Raw genomic sequence first — 16,022 nt, 5'->3', positions numbered from 1 at the left:
CCAGACATCTCAAAGCACTTTACAGCTAATGAAATACTTAGTGTAACTAACTGTGGCGATGTACTGTAACAGAATGAAACATCTGTTAATCCTGAACAATCATCAAGGACTGAAAAACTTTTTTTAGTTCCGAAAAAGATTAACTCCTAGGCTGTCATCCTACACAACTTAAGTAAGCAAGTATAGACATGGACAATTTCTTTCATCATTGCAGCTTTCCATTTTATTTTAAAAGTATAAAATTTCAGGAAGATTGATAGACTAAGAACTGGGCTGGCTAGATGGATACAGAACTGTCTTGGTCATAGGAGACAGAGAGTAGCAATGGAAGGGTTTTTCAGAATGGAGATTTGTAGTTAGTGGTGTTCTGCAGGGATCAGTGCTGGAACCCCTATATGAATGATCTGGAGGAAAATGTGGGGGGGTCTGATTAGTAAGTTTGCGGGTGACACAAAGATTGGTAGAGTTGCTAATAGTGCAGGAATTTTTCAGAGGCCATAACACAGGATATTGATAGATTGGAGACTTGGACACAGAAACGTTAGATGGAGTTTAATCCAGGCAAATGTGAGGTGAAGCATTTTTGGAGGATCTAATTTAGGTGTGAATTATACTGTAAATGGCAGAACCCTTAGGAACATTAACATACTGAAAGATCTGGACATGCAGGCTCACAGTTCCCTAAAAGTGGCAACACAGATGGCCAAGGTGATTAAGAAAGCATATGGCATGCTTGCCTTCATCAGCCGGGGTATTGAGTACAAGAGTTGGGAAATCATATTGCAGCTATATAAAACCTTGGCTGATAGAGGTCTACATAGGGTGGATAGTCAGTCTTTTTCCCAGGGTGGAAGTGTCAATTACAAGGGGGCACAGGTTCAAGGCGAGAGGGGGAAAGTTTAAGGGAGATGTGTGAGGGAGGTTTTTCACACAGAGTGGTGGGTGCCTGGAACGTGCTGCCAGAGGAGGTGGTGGAAGCAGGTACATTAGCAACATTTAAGAGGCATCTGGATGGGTACATGAATAGAGGGATACGGACTGAGTAAGGGCAGAAGGTTTTTTCTTTAGTTTAGCTGGAGCATCATGATCGCACAGGCTTGGAGGGCCGAAGGGCTGTTCCTGTGCTGTACTTTTCTTTATTCTTTCTTCTTGATCCAGCTTGTGACTGCGGTCTGCCTCCACTGTGGCTGTATTAGAAGTATGAATAGTGATCAGTGCAAATACTTTCTCCCACTTTGTGTACTTGTGTAAGGACGGCATGGTGGCACAGTGGCTAGCACTGCTGCCTCACTGCTCCAGGGACCCGGGTTCAATTCCGGCTTGGGTCACAGTCTGTGCGGAGTTTGCACATTCTCCCCGTGTGGGTTTTCTCCGGGTGCTCTGGTTTCCTCCCACAGTCCGAAAGACGTGCTGGTTAGGTGCATTGGCCATGCTAAATTCTCCGTCAGTGTACCTGAACAGGTGCCGGAGTGTGGCGACTGGGGGATTTTCACAGTAACTTCATTGCAATGTTAATGTAAGCCTATTTGTGACACTAATAAATAAACTTTAACTTTAAACTTTACAAGCAAAACTAGGAAAAATGTATTTAGTTCCCGCCTCCTTTCTGTGTTAGTTCTTCATAGAATTTGTTGTTCCCAAGCATCATCAAATCCAACTATTTTTGCTTAAAATGGGTGAGGGGCAATATTCCAATCATATACCTGCAAAATTGACAATTTTAGCTTGACAAACCCATCCTATTGCATGCTGAAGAATTGCACAAAATCTTTAATAGCTACAATAATTTGTTTGCCCCAAATAAAACATTGGGGCCAATTCTAAATTTGCACAAACATCAGACAGTTGATGGATAGAGTGTCAGCCTGATGTCATAGAATCATTGAATCCCTACAGTACAGAAGGAGGCCATTTGGCCGATTGAGTCTGCACCGACCACAATCTCACCCAGGCACTATTCCCGTAGCCCCACATATTTATCCTGCTAATCCCTCTGACACTAAGGGGCATTTATCATGGCCAATGCACCCAACCTGTACATCTTTGGAGTGTGGGAGGAAACCGGAGCATCTGGAGGAAACCCACGCAGACATGGGGAGAATGTGCAAACTCCACACAGACAGTGACCTGAGGCCAGAATTGAACCTGGGTCCCCGGCGCAGTGAGGCAACAGTGCTAACCACTATGCCACTGTAAGATGTCCTCCCTGAGATGGCCATCCATTTTAATGGTTGGGCCTCATTTATGTGTAATTGGCAAACTGTAGGTACTGAATCATTAGTTCACTGATCAAGAAGGAAGAAGATCCACTCAATCAGAATTTTGCAGTAAAGAAGTGGGGAAGAAATTATGGAGGTGAGGTGGGGAGCACAAAAGGACCATCAACAAGCAGAAGATTTTTGGGGGTGGCTATGAGGAATATATATGCACCCCCTGGCACTCCGGAAATTAATTGATGGCTTCTTTTCTGAGCCTCTGAGCAGTCTGTAGTGACCACCTTAAGGATCACTGATTGTGTTGCTCTCCAATGGGAAGATTGTGTGTGGCGACACTTTGCCCAATGACACTATATATCCCAATTTGCATTTCTTAATGAGGTGTGCTATATGAAACATATGGGCACTTGATCACCTCCCACTCTTGGTGTGCAGCAGGCTACAAGCCAGTATGTTCATCACTTCAGCTTTCAGAGTGTGCAGTGAAAATTGGTCATAATGTTTTATTATTGATTTTCATTTGGCATTGCTTGTGAATGTGTTTTTCAAAAATAAAATTTTTGCAACAATCAACCTTTGGTTGTTTTCCCATTCACTCATTCTCTGTCTTGTGCTCTCCCTCTCTGCTTCTCTTTTTTTGCTTCGTGTTTGTGTGTGTGTGTTGTCATTTTGTCCTCTGTCTGAAACTCCCACCTCCTTTCTGTGCAGGCTTCACTCTACATTTTACTATTTTGTGGATCCAATTCACCAAATTCCTCCCCTGCCCAGGTCTTGTGCAGTTGAAGCACATCTGAAATGAGGAGGCAGAGTATAGGCACACAGCTGACACAATAAACCTCATTATAAAGATTTAGAAAATATTATAAATTAAAATGTCATAGTTTCTGTCCGCCACTGTTTGAAAGAATCTAATTGTTCTGTTTTGCAGATGTCTTAACAGTTATAAAGGCCATGTAATAGAGTAATGTTTAGACTTCTACACTCGGGTCTTGATCAGCTCTTGAAACCTTTACAAGCAAAGGACAATATTAACAGCTGACTTAGAACCCTATGTCTGTAAGGGGAATGTTAATGAGTTTGGAATTCGCTAAATTGGTCACTTAATCTATTTTTAACAAACTTAACAGTTAGTATAATAGTGTTTTAGGTGGAAGTAGCAACAACTGTTGTGATGTTTGGCACAGAGTGTGCATGTTGAGATTGATGCAAGAAGGAATTCAATGCAGAGGAGAAAATTCTTGCCTCCAGTACTTGTAGTGGTTCATGGAACTTTGAGGCTGTAAGTATTTTTTTAAAAGTCCAGTAATTTAATGGTTAGTGCAAGTTAGTGTGTAGAAAAGAGAAAAAGTTACAATAAACTAAAACTGTATAAATAATCTGGATTAAAATATGAAGAGGCGGCTATAAGAAATAGGAGCAGTAGGAAGCCATTCGGCCCCTCGAGCCTGCTCTTTCATTAATAAGATCATGGTTGATCTAATTATGGCCTTAACTCCACTTGTATGTGTGCCTGCTTCGCCCTTGACTTCCTTGTAGATCAGAAATCTGTACGTGGAAATGTGTTGACAGCGCGACTAACCAGAGTAAACGCATCTGTTGTAGATGTCTCCTCTTCAAAGTTGTTGAGCTAGATGGAGCTGGAGACTCTCCTTCATGTAAAGGAAGGGAAGCAATAAGTGAATAGTTTGCTCCAGACTTCAGTCACGCCTTGTAGAGAAGTGCAGGTTCAGAATGGGGATTGGTGTGACTGATAGTATAAGGGGAACCCAAGTGAGGATCTGCAGAAACTGATGATGCTGTCCAACAGGCAAAATGTACTTGTTAGCTGTGAGGGTGAGGATAAAGATTGTCAGACAGACAGATAGACTGACCATTAGCAATTTACTGCGGGAGGACATGGAGACACAATGTGGTTGTCGGGGATTCAATAATTATGGGTCAGGTAGCATTCTTTGTAAACAGGTTTGAGAGTTTCACATAGCATGTTGTCTGTCTGGTGCCAGGAACATCTTGAAAGGATATTGGAGTGGGATAGGAAGAATTGAGTTGTCCATGTTAGAACCGACAACATTGAGAAGAATAAACCAGTTGGATCATACCTGGAGTAACTGAGCGGTTTTGGGCAACATACCTTAAGAAGGATGCATGAGAAGGTCTTGGAGGGGGTGCAGCACAAGTTTATCAGAATGATACCTGGATTCCAAGACTAAATTTACGAGGAAACTAGGGTTGTATTCCCTGTGATTTAAAAGCTTAAGGGGTCACTTTTAAGCTTAAGGGGTCACTTTTATGTTTTCACAATGAATTAAATCGCGTAGATAGAAACTGTTTCCACTGATTTGGAAGTCTACGACTAGATGGCATGATCTCATCGAGGGACTAGATTGCTTAACCCTGTTCCTATATATGAATAAAGCCAGAAAGCAAAAACTCATGGAGATTTTGAGGATTTAAAATAAAGTGCAAGAGCTAAAAGAATCATAGAATCCCTACAGTGCAGAAGGAGGCCATTTGGCCCATCGAGCCTGCACCGACAGCAATCCCACCCAGGCCCTATCCCTGTAGCTTAACCTGCACATCTTTGGACTTTTTAAAAGAAAATGAGAAATAAAAACAAGTACTGATAGAAACACTCAGCAAGTCAGGCAGCACCTGTGGGGAGAGGAACAGAGTTAAGTTTCAAGTCAGCATGCTTTTATTGGAACTGATTCAAGGGGGGAAACATGCTGCGCAGGAAAGAACCATTTGAACCTCAAAGGCAAAATCATGGGAACATAATGAAACGGAGAAGGTAGAACGAATGTAGAAGAGAATAACAGGCCTCCCTGCAAACTGGCACATTCCAGCTCATTTCTTTAATCTTGCAACCTATTAGTCCATCGAAAGAGAAGCTAAATATTTAAAAGCTTTGAATAGAACTCATAAGACAGGTGTTTCCTTCCCATGACAGTGTCCACAGTAAATGTATTGTGTAAAAACTGTGGATATTTGATGCATAAATGGCAAAGTTTTGAGTTGGTAAATTGATTTTTGAAAAGCACTTGCATTCCATGAAGATATTTACTTGATATTGTGAAGTGTGTTATTTATAAGACACTATTTTAATGCATTTCTTGTTATATAGACTCTATTGTTTGATGATTTATGGCCTATCATCTCTTTGGCGATTGTTCAGAGGAAAGAAGTGGAATGTTCTGAGACAACGCGTTGACTCCTGCTCATATGACTTAGATCAGGTGGAGTTTTTGTTTTGCTATCATCCTCGACTGACCGGGACACTGCAAGGTTGATGTATCTATTAGATTATTTATTGTACAACCATTAATCTTTCTAAGTTTATGGCTTGTTTATTGCAGTGCACAGAATCTTTAGATCTTTTTGTGCAGCTATGCATGTTTGGCATGACATCTTAAAGAGGACAGTTTTTGACGGACTTGCACGGTAACTTTACAGTTGTGCACGTACACAGCTTAGAGAAGATATTGGGTACAGGCCTTAAGTATATTAAAGTGCATTTCATTCATGGAATGCATAGAAGCATTCATGAATATGTGGAAATAAGTGTTGTGCACATAGATGATTATGCATAATATTATGAAGGGGAGGGTGATCTCTCAGAGAACTAATACTCAACCACTCAAAGAGAAGTACCTCCCTTTCGTAATCCATTTAAAGAGTATGTGAGAAATAGTACGATCTGCCTACAGCAATTTTTAGTGGTTAAATCAAAATAACTACCTGAGACACTCTCTTTAAAAGAACCAAGTAACACTTCATTTTATCTAATTAACAGTGAACAGGTTAACTAAACTATTGACAAATGGAATAAAACACTAATCTAATGGAATGCTGTTTAGATAATTATAATTCCCACTTATTAACAAAAAGAAGATAGAATTTTTAGTCACACTCAAAATGCAGTCAGGTTTGTCGCCTTCTGGAATGTTCTTTCTCCGTTGTTGACTTCTCCTGTGCTCCGTTGGTCTGTTCTTCTGAGATGAAATGAGGCTTTCACTTAAGACATAAATGTGGCTGTTACACTGGCAGAAAGTTGCTTTCTGTCTGTCTGTCTGTCTCTCTCTCCCTCTCTGAGAGAGCTGTAAACTGTGGCAGTAGCTGCTGGCAGAGGCAGTGGCTGTCTTTCTGGCTGTTTTCTGGAGCTGGGAGTGGTTTTATACCCCCTATAACATACCAAAATTTGCATACTAGGATTGGTTTACAGATTATCAAAACATAAAATTCAAATTTGATAGGCTGCTGTGATTCAAATGCCTATTTTAAATTGATTGGTTAAAATTCAAAAACATGTTCTGATTCAAATGTCTAAAGCCTGTTACCGAAGCAATCCTGTTGTTTTTGCCTGATGCACTGTTTCAGCCTGTACTGGATTTTTGCACATGCTGCTCTTTTGTACAGTAAAAAAATTAAACCACCTTTTAAACAGACAATTTTGCAACTTGAGATTTTTGCAAGTATTTATAATTTTTTAATAATTTTACAAACACTAACTTCACAACGAGTTAGGCAGCAGTATAAGCAGATGCAGTCAAATAGAGGATATGGGTCTGAAGTGAGACACTGCGAGTAGGATGAACTGAGCTTATAAGATGGAGACCTGTATGTTTTGGTGCTTTCCAATCATTAGGTTTTCCATGCATCAGGTGAGCAGTGTATTTTACAGATATCTTGTCTGCATACCTGTGGGATGAGTTGCTGCACAACTAGAATATAAATTCTCCCTGTGGATAATGAAAACTGCACAGGTCCGTATGCTGGGCAACAAACTAGTCATGTGTATGACTGGACTAGAGAGATAATTAATCTAGTCTTGACCTCAGTTTGGCAGGACAGGAGGCAGAGATGTTGACCTTTTGATGCTGCACACGTCTGATAAAATTAATGGGGTGAAACTTTTTTTTCCAGTGAAATGGTTAGTTGCTGATTTTTGAACTAAGGTATCTAATTTGCCTACAATTTAAGGGTGTGGTCAAACTCCATCCTTTTATGCCCCCACTCCCATTGAGTGCTGGGTAATGACAGAGTCCAGACTGTGTACAGCATTCTGCAATCAAACAAAGGTTTTATATGGTTTAACATGACTTCTCTGCTTTTAAATTCTATTCTTCTGAGAATGGGCCCTGATGTTTTGTTTGTTTTTCATTTTTTATACCTTTGTTCACCTGTGTTGCTATTTTAAGGTCTGCAAATCTACCCACATAGAATCCCTACAGTGCAGAGGGAGGCCATTCAGCCCATCCAGTCTGCACCGACCACAATCCCACCCAGGCACTATCCCCGTAACCCCATGCATTTATCATAACTAGTCCCCCTGCCACTAAGGGGCAATTTAGCATGGCCAATCCACCTAACCGCACATCTTTGGAGTGTGGGAGGAAACCGGAGCACCTGGAGGTAACCCACGCAGACACAGGGAGAACGTGCAGGCTCTACACACACAGACCCAAGCCAGGATTTGAACCTGGGTCCCTGAAGCTGTGAGACAGCAGTGCTAACCAATGTGCCACCATGCCGTCCCCTGGATCTCTTTGCACCTCTACCCCATTTATTCTCTGATTTTCCATGGAGTAAATGGCCTCCGCAATCCTCCTACCAAAATGTACCACCTCGCACTTATCTATATTCAATTTAATTTGCATGTCCATTCTCCAGGTTTATCAATATGTTCTTACATTCTCTCACAATCTTCCATGTTAACTATGCTCCTCAATTTGGTGCCATGTGCAAATTTCGATATAGTGCTTCCAGTTTCCAAATTGTTTATAGAAATAGGCCCAACCAGTGCTTCCTCTAAGCTGTATATCATGCGGTTGCACAACAACATAAATTCCTGCACAAGTCAGCCTCTTTTAAGTTACCAAGTGTGCGCTGCCGCACAAAAAGATTTAAAGGGTCAATCACTTAAACAAATCATCTGTGCACTCTTTTTTTTAAAAAAATGTCAATTAGATATATTGGTCCTGACGCTGATGCCTATGGAATACCACTTCTTGCCTACCCCATGTCTGCAGAACTACCGTTAGTCTCTGTGATTCTCAGTCTGCTACCTGGCCGGTGACTCCACATGTTTTGAAGTTAGCCACAAATCTGCCGTATCATATCAAAGACATATGTTCATGTATTTTCATCAATATATCGATATATATTGTATTGTAGGGCGGCACAGCGGTTAGCACTGCTGCCTCACAGCACCAGGGATCCAGTTTAATTCTGGCCTCGGGTCACTGCCTGTGTGGAGTCTGCACGTTCTCCCCATGTCTGCGTGGTTTTCCTCCGGGCGCTCCAGTTTCCTCTCACTCTCCAAAGATGTGCAGGTTAGGCGGATCAGCTATGCTAAATTGACCCTTGTGTCAGGGGGATTTGCAGGATAAATGTGTGGGGTTACTGGAATAGGGCTTGGGTTGTGGTCGGTGCAGATTCGATGGGCCAAATGGGTGGCCTCCTGCATTGTAGGGATTCTATGAATTCTATCCAGTACATTATCCCGATTTAGTCTTTTGGCTACTTCAAAGAATTGGGAATGTTGAGCAAAGTGACCTCCCCTTAAAATTCATTCTTTATTATTTTCTCAGTTTCTGGGTGATTCACTAATGCACCTTTTAAGTAAAGGTTCCAGTATCTTCCCAACCATCAATGTTGAGCTAATGTCTTTGTCACTGACACTGATGCCTATGTCTTTCTTTGGTTAGTTTGTTGTTGTTTGATTTTACTGAATTCTCTATCTCTTCAATGGGTTTTTAATACATTGACATTGGGTTTCCTCCGGGTGCTCCAGTTTCCTCCCACAGTCCAAAGATGTGCAGGTTAGGTTGATTGGCCATGCTAAAATTGCCCCTTAGTGTCCTGAGATGCGTAGGTTAGAGGGATTAGTGGGTAAATATGTGGGGATATGGGGGTAGGGTCTGGGTGGGATTGTGGTCGGTGCAGACTCGATGGGCCGAATGGCCTCTTTCTGCACTGTAGGGTTTCTGTGATTTCTATGACAGCTGAAAAAGTAAGTCACTGCACCGAGTTCAGAAGTTTGCAACTATCTAAATATAGGACATAAACTTTCCCTAACAATCAACTGTCAGTTATTCATTGATTTTTCAGATTAGCAGTAATTTTAGCATTAACTGTAAACGCACTGCAGATTTTGTCAGAAAGAAGCTAAAACTTTCATATGTGATCTAAATAATGTTAAGTACAGAAAAATTGTAACCTGTCCTCATTCCATAGTTATCCCATTCAGATGATCTGTTGTTTTCTGTCAGAAAGTTTAGTATTATAAAGAACTTAAATATAGAAACTGTAAACTACTGCAATAACCAGTTCTCGCTATTTGCTTATGTTAGACTTATTAACTTATCTAATGTTTAATAGTGAATACTTTTTTGTTTTTGAAGCTAAATAATGGTCTTTTGTATGACAGTCACGTCTTCTGTTTTTGCTTCCAGCTGTTTATTGGAACACTGCTGTTCACCATTCTCCTCTTCCTCTTGCCAACTGCAGCACTCTACTACCTTGTATTTACACTGGTAATGAGCTTTGGTTGTACTTCAGCGAGCATGACCGCGATGCACATCATTAGTGCACATAATCTATGATAAATCGCCTTCTGTGTTTTTACATAGTGGATCTCTTAAGCTGCTGTAGTTTATGCTTCACTATATTTCTGTATTAGAGCATGATTAGAGATTAATTTTTTTGTAGCGTTATGTGTTTTAATCATATTGTGATGTGAATTGATGAATTTTGTGTTACGGTATTTTGTTTGGATTTCATAGTCTGCCACCGACACTTTTTTTGTTTGATTTTTCAACAGTTAAGATTGGTGGTGGTTGTCGTGCAGGGTTTCATTCACTTGCTCGTGGACTTCATTAACTCTCTCCCGTTATATGCATTAGGACTTAGACTGTGCCGACCTTATATCCTTGCAGGTAATCGCAGAATAAGTATGGTTTTGTTTTCCGGGAAGCAATGGCCTAGATTTTGCAGTTAGTGATAAAGGAATGTGCTCACGTTCATTGCACTTTCAGCTGTCCCATGAAATTTCCACAGCCTTTACAGAGTTTTCTCAGCGCAATGCCCTGTATAGGGGATCTGTGATGTGTGTGGGTAAGGAAAGCAACAGTGGGGCAAGTAGAGTCTAAACCAAGAATATAAATTTAGAAAAAAATTATTGTAAAATCGTATGCAAAAAGCCAAATGGAGAGAGGGAAAGAAAATGGCATTGAGAGATAAAAGAAACAGAAGTAAAAACTAAAATAATCAGTTTTTCTGAGCAAGGAGCAGGAGTCCATTCAGCCCCTCGAGCCTGCTCCATATTTAATAAGATCATGGCTGATCTGATAGTGACCTCAAACTTGTATCCCACCTACCCCCAAAAATCTATCACCCCATTGCTTACCAAGAATCTGTCCACCTCTGCCTTAAAAATAATCTGCTTCCATCTCCTTTTACAGGAAGAGGGTTCCAAAGACTCTTCACCCTATGAGTGAAAAAAATTTGCCTCATCTCCATTTTAAATGGGATAACCCCTTATATTTAAATAGTATAATTTCGTACATTCTGAGCGAATGCATTCTGAGCGAATGAGACTGCAGATTTGGAAAAATAAATTTTCACTGCTAGACATTGTTTAGCAATAATTTAGATGTGTCACGTTGTTAATCTATTTCTGAATGCACCAATCCTATATTTTTCTGACCCACTTAGTGGATAACTAGTACACAAGTAGGAATGCCACCACCTGCAAGTTCCCTCCCCAGCCCCGCACCATCTTGACTTGGAACCAGTTACCCTTCCTTCGCTGCCACTTGGTCAAAATCCAGGAGCTCCCACTCTGACAGTGCTGTGGGTGTATTATGGACTGCAACGGATCAAGAGAGGAGGGGGAGGGGGGGGCACCACCATCACCACCTCGAGAGTAATTGGGGATGGACAATAAATACTTGCCTAGCCAGCGATGTCCACATCCCATTAAATAAATAAATAATGAAATACAACAACTTCATACCTTTAGATGATTTCATTGCCAAGTGTAGCTTCTAGAAAAGCAAGGCATACAGCAACTTCCAGATTTCTATATTTAACTGCACATCTGCGGGCTCCAGTAGTTGCTGTCCGATGTAATCCATGATAACAGTGAGGATTATTCCTTTCACCATCATTATTTACAAAATGTGGGCTATTAGTTCATTTGGTTTCACATTTTAGATGCTTGCAGGAACAACGGGAAAACTCTATTGTTGTAAACACAAGTCCATTAATACTCTGATAAAAGCAAATTACTGCAGATGCTGGAACCCGAAACAAAAACAGCAAATGCTGGGAAATCTCAGCAGGTCTGACAGCATCTGTGGAGAGAGAATAGAGCCAATGTTTCGAGTCTGGATGATCAGAGCTGACAAAGTGTCATCCTGACATTTTCCAGCAGTTGCCATTTTTGTTCCATTAGTACTTGTATAAACAGAATTTTACACACCTCTATTCATTTTCTGATCTTTCTGTGGAAATGAATTTCTATTTCTAAATTTCTATGCATGATATTTTGATTAACGCTTAGCTCTCCCAGGTGTCATTTCTTTGAAGTTTGGTATTATTGCTGGGGGTGGTTAAAGTCTCCATCCACATGTTCAACCAAGCGCATTGGACCAATCTACTTTGAAATGTTGATTTTTTTAAATGTGTTTTGAAGTTTTTATTAGTCACAGTTGGCTTACATTCGCACTGCAATGAAGTTACTGTGAAAATCCCCTAGTCGCCACACTCCGGCACCTGTTCGGGTACACCTGAGGGAGAATTTAGCATGGCCAATAGCATGTCTTTTGGGCTGTGGGAGGAAACCGGAGGAAATCCACGCAGAGACGGGGAGAACGTGCAAACTCCACACAGACAGTCACCCTAGCCCGGATTTGAACCCGGGTTCCTGGCGCTGTAAGGCAGCAGTGCTAACCACTGTGCCACCATGCCAGATAACCGGATTGATATTTGATGAAATCCAATGGATTCTTCCTTCTCAGAGCTTGTTATATTGTTCATAATTTGTCTAAGAAATTGTGCAGTAGTTAAATTTTCCTAGAAAGCTTAGTGCCACACCAAAATACTTGCTGTATCCTTTTATCATTTAGAATTGAAAATATGAATTTCAGAAGTTGATCTCGGTTTTATCTTTTTCTACTTTATCCACAGTTGGTGTTAAGTTTAAAGTTTTTGAGAAGGTTGCTGGCAAGCCTCTTCACTTGTTAATGCAGGTACGGGTATCAGTAATTTTATCGTGACTGACTTTATCCACAATGAACAACTTAATTTGGTTTTCTACAAGGCAGATGGTTTAACCTTTTAGGATTGTAGTAGGGCCACAGTACTTGTTTGTTTTAAAATTAAAGTTTCATGAATTTTATATACACAGGAATAATCTGTTTTGTACATTTTCTAATCTGATTTCTCCAAGGTCAATTCTTCCAATCTCTGCCTTTTCCCCCACCTCACTCCCATTTGCTGCTGAAATGCTTATCCTTTGTCATCTCCAAACTTGATTATTTAATGGGCTCCTCCTGAGCCTCGCTCTTCACAATATCAACGCATCAAAGGCTTCACTACCCACACTAAATCCCACCTCTGCACAGCTTTACCCTCAGAACAAAGCCTCCAGTGTATTATTGCTGTCCTCACCACCTTATTCCTCCATGACTTAGTCTTCTCTGCCTCTGCAATCTGTTTTAGTTCAGTATTCATGTAATTCTTTATCTCGAGCCCTCTACCTCAAATGTACCTTCAGCTGCATATTTGTCATCCGTAGTGCTTATTCCAAAATTGTCTGGCTTGTTACCAACATCCGCCCCGGCCACCTTCAAATTCTTTACCCAAAACGTACATCTTTCTTGACACCTGCAGGCACCATGACTCACCCTTTTCTGAATAGTGTGGTCAATTTTACCTTTATGAACCACTTCAAAAATTTCATTATATTAAATTTTTTTTTTGCCGTGCATGTTATGAAAACTTCCGAGACATGTCAAGTATTGTAGGTTAGGGTGTCCTTCAGTGCTGTTATCCACGAATTGGTTCATTAAAACCTTGAAAGCTCATTAGTCATCAAGAAACCACTTTGGATAAGTATGTTAATTCAGGAACAAAAGAAGTGGTAGCTTCTTTGTGTGTTATTTACTCACATCAAGCTGTCATTTATACCGAAATGGATATGAAATTATTGGATGGAGTTTTTGATTTTATCACTCAACACTTGCATTTTTGCATTTCCCCAAAGCTTTAAACTGGGGAGAGAATATTAAATGTCAGAAAAATAGACTTTTCAAAATAACCAAATGGAAAAGTGGTTTTTTTTTTCCATTAATCAGTGCTGTTCTCATGACAGATTAATCCCCTGACCTACGGGATGATAATCAGACATTACAGACTGCCAACCTACAGCTGTTATCCAAAGGATTCGTGGACAACCCTGTGTCAGAAACTGTTCCTCGGGGAACTGATTTATCCCTGGAAACGCAAAACTGAGAAACAAGACTGAGAAAAAGCAGCAGTCTTGATGAATATGTCCATGTCTAATTTCCTGTATTATGTCTGCATTGCTGTTTGTTTAAAAGATGCAAAGTTTTTCTTTTAGAATAGATTTGAGCTGCTCTGATTTAATATGGTGAAATGTTGAAATAATGTATTTTTTCAAAAAAAGTTATAACTTTAAAATCAGTGATTATTGCTATTGCCAAAATTATGCTGCAAAAGTATCAGTAGATTGACGTAATACTCCAATTTTTTTTAAGTAATAAAATTGAGAAAGCTTAAAGTGTCCTTTGAGATATGAAGTATCCATGTCTCAAATAAAATTTCACACTTTACCTCTCTTATTACAGCAAATGCACTTTTCCCCATATATTGGGTGCAGTTTTCAAGTTCTCGAAGGATGCACTTCTATTTGCTGTAAGCTGGAAACATAATTGCACTGTTTTTAGACAAATCACTATTTATACTTTAACAGCAAGCATTTTCTAATTGTATTTGGTCATATCTTCCCTGTACATTGGTACTTTAATAGTAGTTTCGTAATAGAATGCCCATTTTCAGTGATCATTTGCATCTTTTTCATACCTCGTCAACTTGATGCAATTAGCTCTAAATTGAAGAAATACTATTTTTGTCAATTGCAGAGAAACCTAAACGAGAAACGCCAGCTTTTCTGTCAAATGTCCAGAACCCTCTGTGTAATGGAACAATCTAGTTAAATATTTAGCATTTTATTCATTGCCATAATTGACCGTATAGTTTTCCACGTGCCTCTAAACTGTGCTTCTGTCATTTTTAAAAACACTATTTTAGGAGCGTATTTGTCCAACACTGTTACCATGTTATTCCTTCTAGAATACATTGTACAGAGGAAGAACCATGGGGGCTATCCATAGTTCTCACCCATCTGCCTGCAGGTTGTACTTGTGGGCTGGCCTTTGAAATATTATAAACAGAGCTAGATCCACGTTCGATCTTGTAGGGTGTCCAACAAATCATAATACTAAAAGTCACATTCCCCAGGATCTTCCCAAAAACATACATTGCAACAACAGCAGAAGTACAGCAGGATGCCAGGTTTTGGCACAGATTGTACGCTTGAATTTTGTGAATCTTTTACTCCAATTTGGCTAAACCTCAGCTACTCATTAACATAATCCCACTTCTCCCCCTTCTTCCCCTTCCACAAAAATAGTCATTCAATTCCTGAATTTTAACAGTTCTGAATGACTGTAAATTTACACACAAGTTTTGATCACTAGAATCAGTCATTTTTACAATGTCTGATGGCAACTTTTTTGTTTTATTTCCCTCACGGAGCCCAGCGCTATGTTTTCTGTATCTGTGAATGCATCTTCATGCTATCAGAATAAGTTGCATTACAATTTGAAAAATTCTGCAATTGCTTCCTTTTTCTAGCATTCTGTGCCAAATTTGCATGGATAGTACAGTGGTTTCGCACTTTGTAATTTTCATGTGTAAAGAGGGACTTGAAGAGGAAATAATGGTCCGAGATTGGCACTTGTCATAGGCTCCAAACGTTTATGCTGGTTTCTGGTTACTACATGCTGGTCCCATGAGATTCCCGGGAATCATCGGCATAGCTCACAGCAAGACCAGCGTCAACTCCAGACTGTGATCAATAAAGTTCCTCTTTCTTCTCCTCACAACTTTGTTCTTTGGAAATTGTGCAACTAGGATTTTTGTAGAAGGCCAAATGTATGAAAAATGATTAATAAAGTGAATAAAATCTGTTCTGATGTTATTTGTATGTTTTTTCTTCAAAACATTTGCATTCACACTTTTATTAGTCCAAAATAGTGAGTCAATACAAACTCATTATTTAAATACCAAACATGGTTATCGCAGTGCCAAGATTACCATTTTAGAGAGCTCTAACCAACTACTCTTGCATGCAATCTGGATGCTGAGCCAGTTTTCCATTGTACATTCATGAGAACTTCAGTGCACCTTTCACACTGTAAACTTATTTCGAGCTGTGTTCTTTGCCCATCAAGTGGTTTCATTTCATTTGTGGCATTAAATATTTTAGTTGGAACTTTCTGGCCATTTGCACCCTGCCGCCACTGAAAGTGAGGATGGAGAATTTGGTGCTCAGCCAATCTCCGTTCACTGCAGCGGGACCGGAGAATCCCACCAGCATGAACGGCGGGTAAATTCTGGCCTTTGTATCTTGAGTTTACATACATGATCAACGGGTGCAGCTGCAAGTGCATATTTTTCAGTCTAACCATAAGAATAGCTTGTGACTGCCTTTATCTT

The 16,022-nt window shown here is 40.1% G+C and overlaps 1 protein-coding gene across 1 annotated transcript in view; it reads left to right on the top strand.

Moving 5' to 3' along the window:
• Positions 1–15,493, top strand: part of pigq (phosphatidylinositol glycan anchor biosynthesis, class Q) — a 37,381-nt gene extending 21,888 nt beyond the window's left edge. Inside the window, exons 7-11 of the mRNA XM_078240053.1 lie at positions 5,341–5,452; positions 9,671–9,751; positions 10,039–10,153; positions 12,408–12,469; positions 13,594–15,493. Coding sequence (XP_078096179.1) covers positions 5,341–5,452; positions 9,671–9,751; positions 10,039–10,153; positions 12,408–12,469; positions 13,594–13,746 — 523 coding nt within the window. The 3' untranslated portion in view covers positions 13,747–15,493. The remainder of the gene's footprint in view (positions 1–5,340; positions 5,453–9,670; positions 9,752–10,038; positions 10,154–12,407; positions 12,470–13,593) is intronic.
• Positions 15,494–16,022: the final 529 nt, after the last annotated feature.

This window comes from Mustelus asterias, chromosome 23 (assembly GCF_964213995.1).
Source record: "Mustelus asterias chromosome 23, sMusAst1.hap1.1, whole genome shotgun sequence".
Lineage (NCBI taxonomy): Eukaryota > Metazoa > Chordata > Chondrichthyes > Carcharhiniformes > Triakidae > Mustelus > Mustelus asterias.
The sequence above is the reverse complement of the archived record's forward strand: the minus strand, read 5'-3'. Positions and strand labels throughout refer to the sequence as shown.